Genomic DNA, 16040 nt, shown 5'->3' with positions numbered 1-16040 from the left:
AAGAAATTTGATGAATTATACATATTTCTAAAATCTCTTTTATAATCACTGTCCAAATACACCAAATCAGATACTGAGTAGTTGTGTAATAACTGCTTGTCAAATGAATGAAATGTACAGGATTTACACACATATTTTTTCACCGTAGCCTTGTACTAAGTGAGTAAAGAAGTGATTAAGCATAAAATTGTTTTTGATTGTACTTACTTATTGGTTCTCTAATAACAAGTGCCTCTGATGTCTCAACAAATGGACCCATGCCAATACTATTTTCAGCCGCAATTCGGAAAAAGTAGGCTTTTCCTTGAATGAGACCCTGGACAGTAGCATTTTGTCGGGTAACTGTATATGTCACTGGGGTCCATGCTCTGCGGTCAGATTCACGCTTTTCAATGACATAATTGGTGATTGGAGAGCCTCCATCATCTTCTGGAGAAAACCATGTCAGTTTGCAGGAATCATTGGTTAGGTTGTGAGCTAGGAATGGTGTTCCAACAGGACCTGGAACATCTAGAAATAAGGAGAAAATATTTCAAGTTGTTTGCCTTCGATGAAATATAATGCTCAACATTTTGTTTTTTAAAAGGAGACAACAATGTTGTTATGAAGAGAGTAAAGTTTTGTGTTTACTAATTGAGTTAGTTTTTTCCTCCTGCTATCTATTCAATACAAAAACAGTCCACTTTTATTTTTATTTTTATTTTTTTTGAGATGGAGTCTCCCTCTGTTGCCCAGGTTGGAGTGCAGTGGCATGATCTCGGCTCACTGCAACCTCCACCTCCCAGGTTCAAGCGATTCTCTTGCCTCAGCCTTCTGAGTAGCTGGGGCCACAGGTGTGCACCACCATGCCTGGCTAATTTTTGCATTTTTAGCAGAGACGGAGTTTCACCATATTAGGCTAGTCTCGAACTCCTGACTTCAAGTGATCCACCCGCCTCAGCCACCCAAGTGTGGGGATTAAAGGTATAAGCCACCACACCTGGGCCCATATTTTTTAATGAAGTAGGTTTGCAACAGTTATTGGTTACCATAGTTTTAGTAGAGGCTGAAGGGAAAATAAAAATGCTTTTTAAAAGCAATTTGTGACCTTAACAGGAGGGAGCTGGGAGGCAAACATGAAGAGGGATACAGGAGGTGGGTAACAACGGCATAGTCAGGTTTTATATCCAGTTTCCTCTCCAGGGAAAAAGGAGGGAGAGATGGTTTATTTCTAAATGACCAGTGGATCAATGAGCAGCATAGAAGGCCCTAAACTACAGAATAATTTTGAATGGGTTGGAAATAATTAACATGGAAACGTACCAGTTCTCAAATTGAAGTAATGGTCATTAGGCAAAAGAATTTTAGGTGCTTGAAACTAACCTGAAAGCTTGTGAAACTATTGCTTAATGAAATATTTTTCCTTATGCCATTCTTATATTAATTATATTCAACACAGAACTGACAATTTTCACATGAAAACTGTGGCTGGAGTATTGTTTTGCCTAGAGACATGCTTAGAAGGAGCTCTGAGTGGAAAGGCTTTATGTTCTGAGCAAATCAGTGGACTAAAGCCCCCAATGAGAGGCATGAAAAAGCTTTGTAGAGTTCAACTCTATATTCAGTAACTGGAAATGCAGTATTGATAACCAACTATGATGCTTCTCTTTAGTTAGAATACTGAAACCCTTCAAAGGGGTTTTTGCATTATTATGATAATTTAGTGATAAGGATAGAGTCTCATAATGTGAAATGGTCAACACTGGCAAACTGTTAAAAGTTCATGTACACTTGAAGGAAAGTTGCTTTTATGAAAACTATATAACAACATAATAGACGGGGGCAAGTTCTATAAAAAAAAAAACACATTTATTCTGGACCATGATTCAGTATACATATTCATGGCCTTCTAGCAATTTAGAAATTGTATACATGCACTCTTTAGGTTCACTGGAGACATGGATGCACGTCTTCTCATTAGCATCTGTTTACTCAATTATATGGTTTGTAATCTTAGACCCACCACACAGACTATGCATAGAATAAAAAACAAAGGAGGAAATTTTAAAAAAGTTCTAATAATGGTCAATGTGATCATGGGTGATTTTTCTTATTTTCCAAAACATTTGTTACATAGTATACAACATAGCTTTGTGTAAACATAAGAATGTTGGTTTAAACGTTGCAGAGACAAATTGAAAGTATTTACCTAATACATCAACAATAATTGTCTTCTTTCTTTCTCCACCTTCATTTTTGGCAAGAAGAGAATAGACACCTTGATGGCTCCTCTGGCAGTTCTTAATGACCATGGATGAGCTAATGGCTGTGGTCTCAATGGTGGCTTCTTGAGGTAGGGCTCTTTCATTCATGTTCCAGGTGACAGTTGGAGGAGGCTTTCCAGACACATAGGCAATAATTCGGATCACCCCTCCAGCATGGACGACAATTCTATCTCTGACACTGGCATCTAGCTGAAGGTCAGGTAAAACTGGAAGCAATTGAAAATTACAAATATGATTTTCCCCTTCAATCTGAAACATAAATACTGATGACATAAAAGAAGGATTAATAATTACCAATTCTGTCCTTCATCTCAATAGCATCTGTGACCTCTCCAGGTTCTCCAATGCCAGCAATGTTGACTGCTCTAACTCTAAATTTGTAGAATGCTCCTTCCTTTAATCCTGTCACAACAAGCTTTGTTCCTCTCACTTCTTTATCTTTAGCCTAGGGGAAAATCGTAAACATTTTATAATTAGAATAGTTATTTGTAGCTTCTTGCTTTAATGGCTTCCTAAAGCATCACCAGCAGTTTATTTAACTGTTTACTCTGGGAAAATGTTGCTGGTTTAGGTTTTAGGGATCAGATATTACAGGCAACACCTAATGGAATGACTTGGCAGGAGTTATGCTTTAAAATTACTGCCAAATGATTAAACCATTATTTATTCATTTCGCTCTCCAGGGTTTACAGCCAAAATGTTAGTAATAACATGACTTAACATTTGATTAGATTTTTGACATAGTCGACTATGAGTTAAAATTATGCTATTTTCCTGATTTCTTAATCCAAAAATATAGACAGAAGTTAATGGGATTGAGAGTAACTCCAACAGTTTTAGTTTATTCATAGTTCATTTACTTAGTGCCAAGTTTTATTACCTTTTCCCATTCTTCTTTTCCTTCTTCTTTATATTCAACAATGTATCCAGTTACTTTGGATCCACCATCTTTTAGTGGAGGAGACCACTCCAGATCTGCAGATGATTTAGTCCAGTCTGTCACTTTGGGAAATGGAGGGCCAGGAGGGGCTAGAAAGAAGCAGTATACCATTAGCATTCTTGACTTTCCCATGTCACTTTTAGAAAATAAGATTAAAGAAAAAAAAGAGGAATGGTTTCAAGGCTTACCAATTGGATCTCTAGCAGTCGCTGGATCTGATGGCAGACTTGCTGGACCCACACCAGCTGCATTGATTGCATATACCCGGAACTGATAGTCAGAACCTTCAATAAGACCAGTCACTTTATAAGAAACACCCAAAGTCATGGCTTTGATAGGATCTCTGTTAACTCTCTTCCATCTCTTTGAAGTGGTGTCTTTCATTTCCAGCCAGTACCCTGTCACGGGAGAGCCTCCATCATATTCTGGCTCTTCCCAGTTGACAGTCATGGAGTTACGAGTCACGCTGCTAACTGTTGGTTTATCTGGTGCTCCAGGGACAGCTGTGAAAAAAATCATATTGAGTATAAGACATTTTTTAAAAAAGCAAGTAAAAGTGACTTTTTATGTGAAAATGCTGTCCTACTTACAGAAGAGGTTTCTTGCTGTTTCAGGTTCACTGTCAAGAGGTTCTCCAATGCCATATTTATTTTGGGCCATGATTCGGAATACGTATTCATGGCCTTCTAGCAATTTGGGAATTGTGTACGTGCACTCTTTAGGTTCACTGGAAACACGGACCCAGGTCTTCCTGTTAGCTTCTCTTTTCTCGATTACATAGTTTGTAATCTTGGACCCACCATCATCTTTAGGTGGAAGCCAAGATAGTGTCATTTGCTCTGCTGAAACAGATTCAAATTTTATAGGTCCCACTGGAGGGCCAGGACGACCTAAAATGGTTTAAAGAAGGAATATTTTATCAGCCAGATGATCTTAAAGCCAAATGTTATTTATAAACAGAACAACAAGTAGTTTTAACCAAACCATGCAGTCTTTACCCAGGACATTCAGTCTCATCTCCTTTGATGCAGTTCCCAGATTATTTACAGCTGTGATGGTATATAAGCCAGTGTCACTCCTGCGAGACTGTGGAATAACTAAAGTGCAAGTATCATCCACCACCAGTTTGTTGACATGGGTGTCATAGAGAACAGGTTCTTTGTTATCAGGCTTCTTTGGAGGAGCTTTAAACCAGGTTAGTGTTGGGAATGGCACACCTTTAATTTTGGCCACAATGCTTACATCAGTTCCTTCTTCTACCTCCATGAATTCTTTCAGATCAATTGATGGTGGGCCTAGATTATCAAAAAAAAGTTTTCATTAGGAGCAAAAAGCATTGAAGGATAGAAAGTAGAATTCACAGTGACTATAAATCTGTTTGGATCCACTGTAGTGAGACTTTGTAGCTCAGCCCAATATAAAGAATAGTCTTTAACACTATTACACTAGTTTGGGGAGCAGGTACATGAGGACAGCATCCTTTATTGGATCTACATGTGGCTATATATCAATGCTTGCCTCTCTTTATTTGGTATCATTATGCATGTAATGATGAGTATTATCATAGTGTCTTATCCTGACAAAAGGGAAGAAAGAATATTGTAGTAGGAGAGTATCATGGGATATTCTCTTTAATATTTATGCAGAATTATGAAGGGACCCATAAGAAGGTAAATTCCCTTTTAAGAAATACAACCGTTAACAAAAGGAAAGCAATTTTCCATTTTGCACAAATGTAGGATGGAAATATGCAAAGAGGGTAGTGACTACAGTTTTTTTACACTTAGATGAGAGAATAAACAAATACACAACAGTAGTTATGGCAATTATCAGAGGAAGAATTATTGCCATATTTGTATATATATTTTATCTATTGAAATAGATATATCTTTTCTCATATAGACAAATAGAAACTTGATTGTGAAGATAAATGGATATCAGCAGTTGCTAAGCAAATGGCTAGTTACTTTCTGCCCCTCCTGAGGAGCATGCAGAGAAATTGCTTTAACCTCTGATAAAGAAAACAGCCTTCCATGGAGAAAATTATAGTGGGGAAATTACAGACATCATTTCCTTTAAATAGGGAAAAGGTAACAGGTAAGGGAATGTGAAAGTTCTGCGGAAATCGAGGGAATCAGTAATTGAGTAACATGCCCATGTCTACATTCAAGCCATGTCAGCTTCCCAAGGTACAGACATATCTCTTTTAATTTTGAACTATTATTAAACACCCAGGACAGCAGCCATAAGGAGGACATTCTTTGTCAATATTTTGGTACTTACATGTCTGGTCTTTGACAGTCACGGGGCCAACAGTGGCTGAAGGCTTGCTGACTCCTGCAGCATTGACAGCTTTGACTCGGAATTCATATTCGCCACCCTCTACTAGGTCTTCAACAGTAAATTGCAGTTCTTCCACATCACGCTTATTGCACTGTCTCCAGGCTTCTTTCTTTGTCCCAGTAGGGTCCCATGCAAGGCACTCAACAATATAGTGGGTAACAGGGGAGCCCCCATCATTCTTTGGGGGTTTCCATGACAGATGTACTGTGTTCTTTGTGATGAGGCCAATCTTGAGTTTAATAGGAGGATCAGGAGGATCTTTAAAAATAGTTAAAGGAAGTATTGCGCATTATTTATAATAATATACTTCAATTTTGAGAAGATATTTTAAATTTAGATTTTAAAGCTTACATATTGGATCTCTGGCAGTGGTCCTCTGAATGGTTTCCACAGGTGGGCCAATACCAAAACGGTTTTCTGCTCGCACACGGAAGAAATATTCCTGTTCAGAGTGGAGATCAGGTACTACAAATGTGGTGCTTCCACAGTTTGGATTGACTTTGGTCCAGGCTTTTCCATCAATCGTCCTCTTCTCGATAACATAGCCTTTGATCCTGTCTCCTCCATCATCGTCTGGCATCTTCCATGAAAGTCTGCAACTACCCCTTGTGATATCACTGACTTTCAGATCTTTGGGTGGGCCTGGTACATCTATTGGATGCAAATCACAATATAAGCAACGTTCCTTAAATACTTAAAAATAATTTGTTTTTATTCTGTAGCAAATTTCAAAGTCTTTCTTACCCATGACTTTAACTCTGCAATTTGCAGTCTTTTGTCCTGCTTTATTCTTGGCTGTGATGCTGTATTTGCCTGTATGAGATCGTTTACACTCTGGAATAACAATCACTGAGGAGTTTTCAGCAGTCTCCAGCTATACAAAGAAAATAGTAGTCATACATTGAAAGAAATCATAGCAGTATTAAAGTCAATCATATTTTGAATTATTTTAATTATTATTATTATTTACCTGTGCATCTTCAGGTATGTCATGAACTCCATCCTATTAGAAAAGGAGATAGCTGTAGTATAAATACTCCTTATAGTGATTCAGAGGGAAATACAGGAGAATGGTTATTTTCTTACCTTCATTGCTTTCTTTGCCTTTCCATCAAATTCCCAAGATGATTTTGGTGTTGGGCGTCCCTTGATGACAGCAGGAATCCTAATCTGTGAGCCAGCTTTACAAACCAGACAGTCCTGTGCTCCAATGTCAATGAAAACTTCTGGTTCCTCTGTAATACCATGTATAATGTAACAGGATTTAGCTCATATTTCTCAAAAAGTAATTGAAATATCTTCAGTAAATTAATCAATTTCATAATAAGATCAAAAGAGGAATACATAAACTAAGTACTAGTACCTTGAATATCAGTGGCAGGGATCTCCCCAGTTGTATCACTTGGTTCAGATTCACCAGCTTCATTGACAGCTTTCACTCTGAATCTGTACTTCCTGAGTTCTTTCAGATTAGGCACCACACATTCACAGGTAGTTATAAGTTTGTCTGGTTCATTTACTTTTTTCCAGTCAGTAGTGCCTTCTTCTTGCATTTCTACAATGTATCCTTTGATTGGGCTGCCACCATCTTTGGCTGGAGGTTTCCATCCTAGTGAGATGCTTGACTTTGTTTTATCTTTAACTTCTGGGCAAGAAGGTGGCCCAGGTGGAACTAATAAGAAAAGAAAAAAAACTTCATCAAATTTTGAAGCTGATGAAATGCTAGACTCTTTTACTACACATGATCATATATTATTTTTAATCTATCAAAATATTACAATAGAAATGCTAAAAGGAAACAAGTTACCTTCTAGAGGTGAGAAATAAAGGAAATGATCTATCTTCCTTTGGCATTAATACAAAAACAGAGTCAGCAAACAACTAACTGGGAATAGACAGACTACTTCCTATCTTGTTAGATTTACATTCTATTTACACATTGGTAAAAAACGGCTTTACTTTTGAGATCCCTTTGAAGAAATTCTACAATAGCTTTTGCCGAAAACATGATTTAAATTCAACTTACCACAATTTGAAAATCTAAAAATGATTCCATCAATAGCTAGTAAAGCTTTGAACACAAACTAATCTTAATGCCCTTTAGGGGCAGGATCAGTGTCTACAATAATCACATAACAATCCTTTACCTTTCTGAAAGTGCTTTACAATTACAGAAATCCTTTTATTTCACTTGTCTTCTTAATCTTAACTTTTCCCCCTCCAGTAGTTAATATAGATCTTTGCACAAAGCACATGTTCAATACTAGTTTGCAAATGAATGAATGACTGCCTCATTATATATGTATATATATATGTGTGTATATCCTCATTATATATGTATATATTCTTCACATAGCACTTGAGTATTTAATATTTTCTTTTTAACAAATAATTGCATTTTTCTTCTATAGAGAATCTAATCAGATATATAGCAAATAGGATGAATTATTAAGGCCAGAGTATTTTTAAATTTTTGAACTAATCTGCTCATAGGTCTTTTAGAAGAATTTTCCTCTTTTATTTGACCTCACGGACTACGCCTGAGAATCCTAAATCTTTGTTCCATAATAGTATTGAAAAGCTGACAACATTGTGCTTTTTGTTGAATTCCTACTCAACGGTCTGATTAATGGGAGAGATGATTTCCCCAGTATGTAATGAGATAGAAATTTATTTAAAGTAACAGAAGAGATAGGAGTTTATATTCCAGGTCTTTATTACTGTGATATCTCATAAAATATTTGGTTTAATCCAAGAGTTTACAAACTGTATGATTTTATATATGTGCATGTATATATTTGTGCATATATATATACCCTATACATATATACTTCTGATAGTCTATGTGAATATGAACCATTTTAATTTTAGTAAATAAAATAATTTGACACAGAAAAATATAAGAAATTTAAGAGCAGAATTATCCATTTAGTGACTTTGTCTTTTGGAAATGAGTCCCCAGAAATGGAAGCATACTTACATATGGGATCTCCTGCAACCTCTGGATCTGATGGTTCACTGGGAGGACCAATTCCTGCAGCATTTATTGCCATGGCTCTGAACTGGTATTTAACGCCTTCAATCAGACGAGGAACATTAAATTCCACGCCTTTCAATCCCACTTTGGTTACTGGTGCTCGGCTAACACGTGACCAATAAGCACCTCCCTCCTCTCTTTTCTCCAGCCAGTAGCCAGTGATTGGAGAGCCACCATTGTCCAAAGGAGGAGTCCAGCTCACTAGCATTGATCCTTTGGTGCGTGACAAAACTTTTGGTTTTCCTGGAGGTCCAGGAAGGCGATAAGGATCTTGAATGACTACTTTATCTGATTTGCACTCATCACTGATTCCATATTTATTCACTGCCCTGACTCGGAACTCATACTGGCCATTGGGGATAAGTTTCCAGATCTAGAAATTAGAAAAATAGACATTTATTGAAGAGAATATACTTATGTTGATTTTCACTCATTTAAAAATTCAGCTTATTTTGGGATGGATAACTATAAAAAGAAATAAATACATAGACTAAAAACATGGGAAGACAGAGAAAAGGAGAAAGCTTTTTAAAAATAAGAATATGTTTATGTATTGTACCTGATAGTGGATCTCAACTAAAAAATTATCTGTATATCAAACACTATTTACTTAGAAGCCTTATATGTGTGGTGCTAAACACTATGATAACAAAAATAACAGCTTATTGTGTGTGGTTTTGAGTTTAATTATCAAATTCCAGGGTTATACTAAAATGGCATCAAATCAGAGTCACGTACTTTTAATGTGTTTAAGAAAATATGTAGAAGAGTTTACCCCATATCTTTTCTCTACAGCAGTGTTGGTGACTTCCTCCCATTCTGCTTTCTTCCTACTTGCATCACGTTTGTCAATTACATAATGGGTGATTTCACTGCCACCATTATCAAGGGGGGCATCCCATGTCAAGTAGCAAGATTCAGCTTTAATGTCAGTAACAGCAAGATTTCTTGGTGGGGATGGGCGGTCTGAAAAGGAATCAAGAGAGGATATTGAGAAGGCAATTCTTAAGCAGACATGGATGCTTAAGAATTTTTGATGTAAGAAAGAATTTTTTGGTGTAAGAAAGCAAGTCACTTACCATATACTTCAACGTGAACATTTCGGAACACTGAGCCAAGGCGATTGGAAGCAGTAACTGTATAAGTGCCTTTGTCCTCCCGGACTGCTTTGGGAATGGTAAGCTCAGTTTTTGCCTCACTTCGGGATACTTCTTCCTTGGTTATCTGAAGTGCATCAGTGGGTTTTTCAATTACAGTTTCATTCTTGGACCATTCAATCTTAGGCATTGGAAGGCCTGTCACATCTGCAGGGATGTGAACAGGCTCTCCTGCCTTAACTTTGATAGTGTCTCCTCGAACACTCAGACGCAATTTAATAGTTGGAGGCACTGCAAAGAGAAGAGAAAGATTAAAAAAATAGCAAAGTCATAAGGATGTTTTTCAACTTACGGGATAAAGGCACACTGTAAAATGCATTAAAATTATTATTATATTCAGATTCCACACCTTCATCATCTTGTATGACTACATTCAGAGGCAGAGATGGTTCGCTTTCACCGATTTCATTGACAGCTTTGACACGGAACTCATACATTTGGTGTTCATCAAGATTTTCAACCAGAAAAGATGTGGTTGGGCAGAGTCGCTTATTAACTCTTTCAAAGTCAGGTTTGTCATGACGCCGTTTTTCAATGATATATCCTTGAATGGGACTGCCACCATCACTGCGGGGCTCTTTCCAGTCAAGGGTGATAGTGGACTTTGTCCTTTCTGTGTATGTGAGCCTCTCAGGAGATGTTGGAGGACCTTTAGCCAGAGGCAAGTGAAAATGATTAGCATGAGATAAATATTCATGTAAGAAATAATATTTCACTTCAACTTAATTATGTGAAAAATAGCCATCTGTTTGGCATAACCTTACATCCATATTTAAAATCTTTCCTAAAACTTGTCAGTTGTCAAAATTATAGACATTCATATAGACGGAATTTTTCTTGGCAAACTTTTCATCAAGATTATCGATGAAAAATAATCAAAGTCAGGTTTGCTTTTTTATATTTAATATTTTAGATTGTTTATCTTTGTAACTGGGGATGCTTCTAATTCTAATGAACTAGGAAAGTAAGTTTGTGAAGTTTTTTTTTGAAGGACCAGCTGAGAGCAAAGTGTTTCTTCTTTTATTAATGGATAGCGGATATGTCTATTGAACATACTTTGAGTCATGTTCCCTCATGTGTGGGTTCAAAATATGGTGAAAAGAGGATGTATGTAATGCTGCTGAAGTTTTCTTTCCTGAAGGGTCAAACTAAGAGTTAAGCTTTCAGTGGTAAAACTAGACCCAATCCATACTTGTTGACTATTACTGCAACCAGAAGCAGCTCTGTTCTGGCACCTCTGGCACAGCCTGTGGTATATTGGATATTCATAGCTGAGCTGCTATAATAGTAGTATAGGATGCAATTTATTATTATTTTTTTCCAGGGAGTAGTGGTGAAGGAATAACTTCTTCCTTCTCTTGAGGAATGGGTCTTCCTTTGCTTTCTTAGATGGGATGTCAGTGTGCATTACTGTGTGTGCAATTTTAGTGTTTTGTATTGATTTTAAGGAGATTCCCTCTGGTTGGTTTTCTGTTCTTTGGAGGCTCTTTCTAGTTTTAGGCCTCCCTATCCTTCCAGTATGGGGATTTTTTGAATACAAAGGAAGACTAAGGCATTTGTCCTCAGACAATTGTCTAATCTTTTACAAAAACATTGAACTCTCTTTAACTACTAGGTTAGTAAATTTTAAAAACTGACTTCCAATGTGTTCTACTAGACAGATTTAATACTTCCAAGCTACTTCTAGGCTATTATTAAGCCTCTATAGAGCCAAGTTTTTCAGTACACAAAACCATGAAAATTAATATAATTATAGCCACAAATTACATTGAAATTATAGCAAATATGATATATTTAATGTTGTTGGTTTTTTATTTACTTTTCTTATTATTCTCTAGCTATGTATTTTGAGATTGTTGGAAGTTTCAAGCCATAAAGCTCAATAAATAAACAATATAATTAGAAGCAAAACACTGTTCTATAAACACAATGAAACCTTTTCTTTTACCTAGTGGATCAACAGCAAGAATTGGTCCTATTTCAACAGGAGGGCCACAGCCAAACTTGTTCTTGGCAATAACTCGGAACTTATATTCTTGTCCCTCAAGCAGACCTGTGATGTCACATTTAGATCTCTCAGTCTCTATTGGTTGTCTCCAAGTATGCATCTTGGCATCTTTTCTTTCAATGATAAAGCCTGTTATTTCACTTCCTCCATCATCTTCTGGATCAGACCAGTTAAGTAGACACATTTTTCTGTTTGTTACAACAGGTTTTAAATCAAGAACTGGACCAGGGACATCTGAAAACAAAACAAAGCCCCAAATCAATGTAATAAAATATTATCACTTGGGAAAATCCTATGAAAATCAATGCAACATTCCTTACCAAAAACTTCTACCCTGACTGCTGCAAATTTGGAACCACAGCTATTTGTAGCTGTAATCACATATCTGCCATGGTCTTTTCGCAGTGCATCCTTGATAGTGAGTTCAGATTTGGTTCCAACATTGTCTATTACAACGCGATCTTTATCCAGCTCCCCTTCTTCTTTGGTCCATACTTTTGTAGGTACAGGGCGACCAGTCACCACAGCTGGAATTCTAAGAGTCTTCCCAGCCATTATTTGTATTCCACTCTTGACAGAAACATCCAGTTCCACAGTTGGAGGCTCTGTTGAAAGAGAACAGTCATACATTAGCCCATAAAAGATTAAAAAGTAGTCCTGTACAGAGAAATTATCCATAATTTTATTCCAATAACGTTCAGTACCTTGTGGTTCAGCCACAGTAACAGGTTCTGTTTCTCCAGGTGGTCCTTCCCCTGCATCATTGACAGCAGTCACCCGAAGTTTGTAATCAGCACCCTCTCGAATTTCTTTGACAGTGTACTGACGGACCTTGATCATCTTCTCTGTGCAGCGTGACCATTCATTTGTGCCAACCAACTGCTTATAAACGAAATAGCCAATAATTTCCCCACCACCATTGAAAGCTGGGGGCTCCCATTCTAGTTCAATAGTTGTAGAGCTTGTGTCAGTGACTCTTGGGATAGGTGGCCCAGGTGGAGCTAGAATGAATGAAGATATACAAATTAAATTCGCTGATTATTTAAAAATATACAATAGCTTATTTTACTCCACTTTCTTCTTAAGGAATTACTTACAGATTGGATCACGTGCTGTTTTGGGATCTGAAGGTGGACTGAACTTTCCAGGTCCAGCTGCATTTTCAGCACATACTCTGAAGACATAGGTGAGTCCTTCTAATAAGCCATCTACATTGGCTTTCAAGGCATTCAGAAGGCTTTTGTTGACACGAGACCAATGTGTACTATTAACTTCACGTTTTTCAAGCCAGTAACCTAAAATGGGGCTTCCATTATCTTTTGGTTCATTCCATTTCACTAGCATACTGTTGCTGGTAACATCTTCCACAATGGGTTTATCTGGTGCATCAGGTGGTTCTGATAAAGAAAAAAATTAACATTTGAATTAATTTCCTAATATGACATAAAAATGAAATTTTATAAGCTGTAGTAATTATATATCAAAGTATATAGTAAAAAGGCAAACTTCAGAGGCTAAAGAACCTTACCAAATGGATCTTTAGCTACAAATGGCTTTGAAACACATGGTGGACCAGGCCCAAACCTATTTTCAGCTCTTACACGGAAGAGGTACTCTTTTCCTTCTATCAGTTTTGTTACTGAATATTTGCAATGTCTAAGTGTTGAAGTGACAACAATCCATTCAGAGTCGGGTTTTGTCTTATCTTTCTTTTCCAAAGTGTAGTTTATGATTTCACTGCCACCATCATCAAGGGGTGGTTCCCATTTACAGAGGACTGAGGTCTTTCTAATATCTTCAAATACGAAGTTGATTGGTGGTCCTGGTGTATCTAATATTTCAAAAGAGAACAGTAATTAAAATTGTGTGTAGGAAGAGTTGCTATGGAAAAGGTAAATGTGAGTGTGCTCCTCTGACATGATTTCTGCTTTTCCCACTTCTATCTTTGTATTCTCTTAGCTAATAAATAACAAGGTCAGGTGATTTCTTTTACATGCCCAGGAGATAAAATATGACAGGATAACTTGCTAAGGCTATTTCCTATTTCTTTTAACTCTCTCCCAAACTTTTTATTTTTACGTTTTACTAAAACCTTTTTCCATTGGAAAGTGTAGTTTTAATGACTTACCTAATACACTGACAGTACAAGGAGCTTTTGCGATACCATGGTCATTTTCAGCTTTGATCATATACAGACCATGATCAGGTCGGAGAGAATCTCGGACGCGTAGCTGAGATTCTCCCTTTTTGCTATTGTCGATACTCAAACGCTGTGTGAGCGGCAGGACAAATGGTTCTTCTTCTTGAACTTCACCCTTCCTCTTCCTAACTAAGGGTGCTGCACGCTTCTTAATTTCCTCTGGTATAATAACTTCTTCATCCTTTATCCATGTAATAGTTGGGTAAGGTGATCCAGAAATATTTGCATCAAGTGCTATTTCATCACCTCGTTTCACTTCTAGGCTTGTTCTCAGAATGACTTTGGGGGCATCTATAATGATTATAACCAATAAATGTTTTCAATTCTGATGAAAATAACTGACAAAACATTATTTTCATTTGTTTTACAATGGGAAAGTGGCAACTCCATTAAACAAAACTTACCAATGGGATCTACAGCTTTGGTTGGAGGAGTAGCCCGAGAAGGTTCACTAATACCCGCGGCATTCTCTGCTCGCACACGGAATTGGTACTCCTTTCCCTCTTCAAGTCCTTTTGCTGTATAGGTCAGAATTGGTACCAGGTGTTCATTGCATCTCTTCCACCTTTCTTCACCCTTAGCAATCTTCTCTATGATGTAGCCCATTATCTTGCTCCCTCCATCATGCAAAGGTGGCTTCCATGTAATAGTCATTGCCTCAGCTGTAGGATTATGAACCTCAACGTCTATAGGTGGATCAGGGGGTTCTGAAAAACAAGAAAAAAAAGTTAGCATCAGGAAAACCACCTTCTTAAAACAAAACTATGGTTTATTAGTTCCTAGCTATAGTACAGCCATGCCCAAACTTACGCTTTGGATCTTGAGCAATGACTGGATTTTTCAGTTCAATGTATTCTCCTCCACCAATCTTGTTGACTGCTTTAACACGGAAGAAGTATTCACCATTTGGTATGAGATCCTTCACAGTCCATGACAGTTTGTTCTCACCAGACATGACAGGTATATATGTTCTCCTCCCAGCTTCTCTGCGCTCCAGGACATAATGAAGAATTGGGCTTCCACCATCAAATTCTGGAGGTTCCCATGTTAACTTACAAGAACTCTTGGTAATGTCACTTGCTTTAATATCTTTGCATGGTCCAGGTAGGCCTATTGCAAAAATAGATAATTATTCTTATAATCCTGAAAAACTCAGCATTTTAATAATGCACTTATCTCTAAGTGGGGCTATCTGTATTTTGGGTAGGATAATCTTTCATGTGCTATAGTATCCTTCACACTGGAGAGCATTTAGCATTCTTGGCTCCCAACTACTAAATGTCAGTAGCATCTACTCCAAGTCTGTGTGTCAAGCAAAAATGGCCCCACATACTTCCAGACATTATTTGCAGGGGAGAGGAACACAGAAAATGTTACTATCCCTGGTTGAGAACACTATGGGAAAATGTGAAATTACACAATTAAGAAATTGTGGTCATTTCAATATTCTTTGGGTATGCTAATGTCTTTTACTTAAATTACTATGTCACATGCAAATAATTAAAACTATTATAAATTAAAAATAAATTATAAATATTAATTATAGTTGAGAGATTTCATCTCTTTAGAATTGCTTTACTTCTCATATGGAAAGACATAGTTAGAAATGACATTTAGTTTACAAGTGGCCAGTTCATGAGGCCATTTATGTTATTAATAGCACTGCAAAGTTAACTAATTTCCTCTACATCTGAAGAATGGTGTTTCATCAAAGAATGATTACCTATGACTTTGACATTGAGTGAGGCAGTTGCTGAGCCGAGCTTATTCTCCAGTGTAATGGTATAAACTCCGGCATCTGCATGGACACTCTTGGGAACTTCAAGGTGTGCAGAGATGTGATCATTCTTCATTGTTAATCTATCACTTGCTTTAACTTCTTTGCCATCTTTATGCCAACTAACAGTTGGAACAGGGACAGCTCTGAAGGGAACAGGAATGTTTAACTTTTCACCTTCAATAACAATAATGTCATGAGTCTCCAGGTCAATTGTTGGCTTGCCTGTAAGATATCATTCAAAATAGCAAAAAAGAGAGTATGTCAAAATGCAATGGATGAGTAAAGCCTATTTTATTAACTATAAAAGACAT

At 37.1% G+C, this 16040-nt stretch overlaps 1 protein-coding gene across 3 annotated transcripts in view; it reads right to left on the bottom strand.

Moving 5' to 3' along the window:
- The window catches only part of TTN (titin), a 269746-nt gene that overhangs the window by 67856 nt on the left and 185850 nt on the right, over positions 1-16040 (bottom strand). For all 3 annotated transcript variants that reach the window (XM_032293067.1, XM_032293068.1, XM_032293069.1), the window contains 26 exons: positions 15673-15951; positions 14760-15059; positions 14354-14656; positions 13878-14240; positions 13278-13580; positions 12847-13146; positions 12454-12750; positions 12070-12354; positions 11690-11983; positions 10091-10390; positions 9664-9972; positions 9360-9550; positions 8528-8957; positions 6911-7219; positions 6634-6782; positions 6518-6550; positions 6292-6421; positions 5899-6198; positions 5488-5805; positions 4203-4499; positions 3795-4094; positions 3393-3707; positions 3145-3293; positions 2559-2709; positions 2189-2470; positions 208-510 (listed from right to left, as the gene is read on the bottom strand). In XM_032293067.1, coding sequence (XP_032148958.1) covers positions 208-510; positions 2189-2470; positions 2559-2709; positions 3145-3293; positions 3393-3707; positions 3795-4094; positions 4203-4499; positions 5488-5805; positions 5899-6198; positions 6292-6421; positions 6518-6550; positions 6634-6782; positions 6911-7219; positions 8528-8957; positions 9360-9550; positions 9664-9972; positions 10091-10390; positions 11690-11983; positions 12070-12354; positions 12454-12750; positions 12847-13146; positions 13278-13580; positions 13878-14240; positions 14354-14656; positions 14760-15059; positions 15673-15951 — 6990 coding nt within the window. The remainder of the gene's footprint in view (positions 1-207; positions 511-2188; positions 2471-2558; positions 2710-3144; positions 3294-3392; positions 3708-3794; positions 4095-4202; positions 4500-5487; positions 5806-5898; positions 6199-6291; positions 6422-6517; positions 6551-6633; positions 6783-6910; positions 7220-8527; positions 8958-9359; positions 9551-9663; positions 9973-10090; positions 10391-11689; positions 11984-12069; positions 12355-12453; positions 12751-12846; positions 13147-13277; positions 13581-13877; positions 14241-14353; positions 14657-14759; positions 15060-15672; positions 15952-16040) is intronic.

This window comes from Sapajus apella, unplaced genomic scaffold, assembly GCF_009761245.1.
Source record: "Sapajus apella isolate SASKATOON/1434 unplaced genomic scaffold, GSC_monkey_1.0 scaffold28, whole genome shotgun sequence".
In the NCBI taxonomy this organism is placed as follows: Eukaryota; Metazoa; Chordata; class Mammalia; order Primates; family Cebidae; genus Sapajus; species Sapajus apella.
This window is presented reverse-complemented; position numbering and strand designations above follow the sequence as displayed.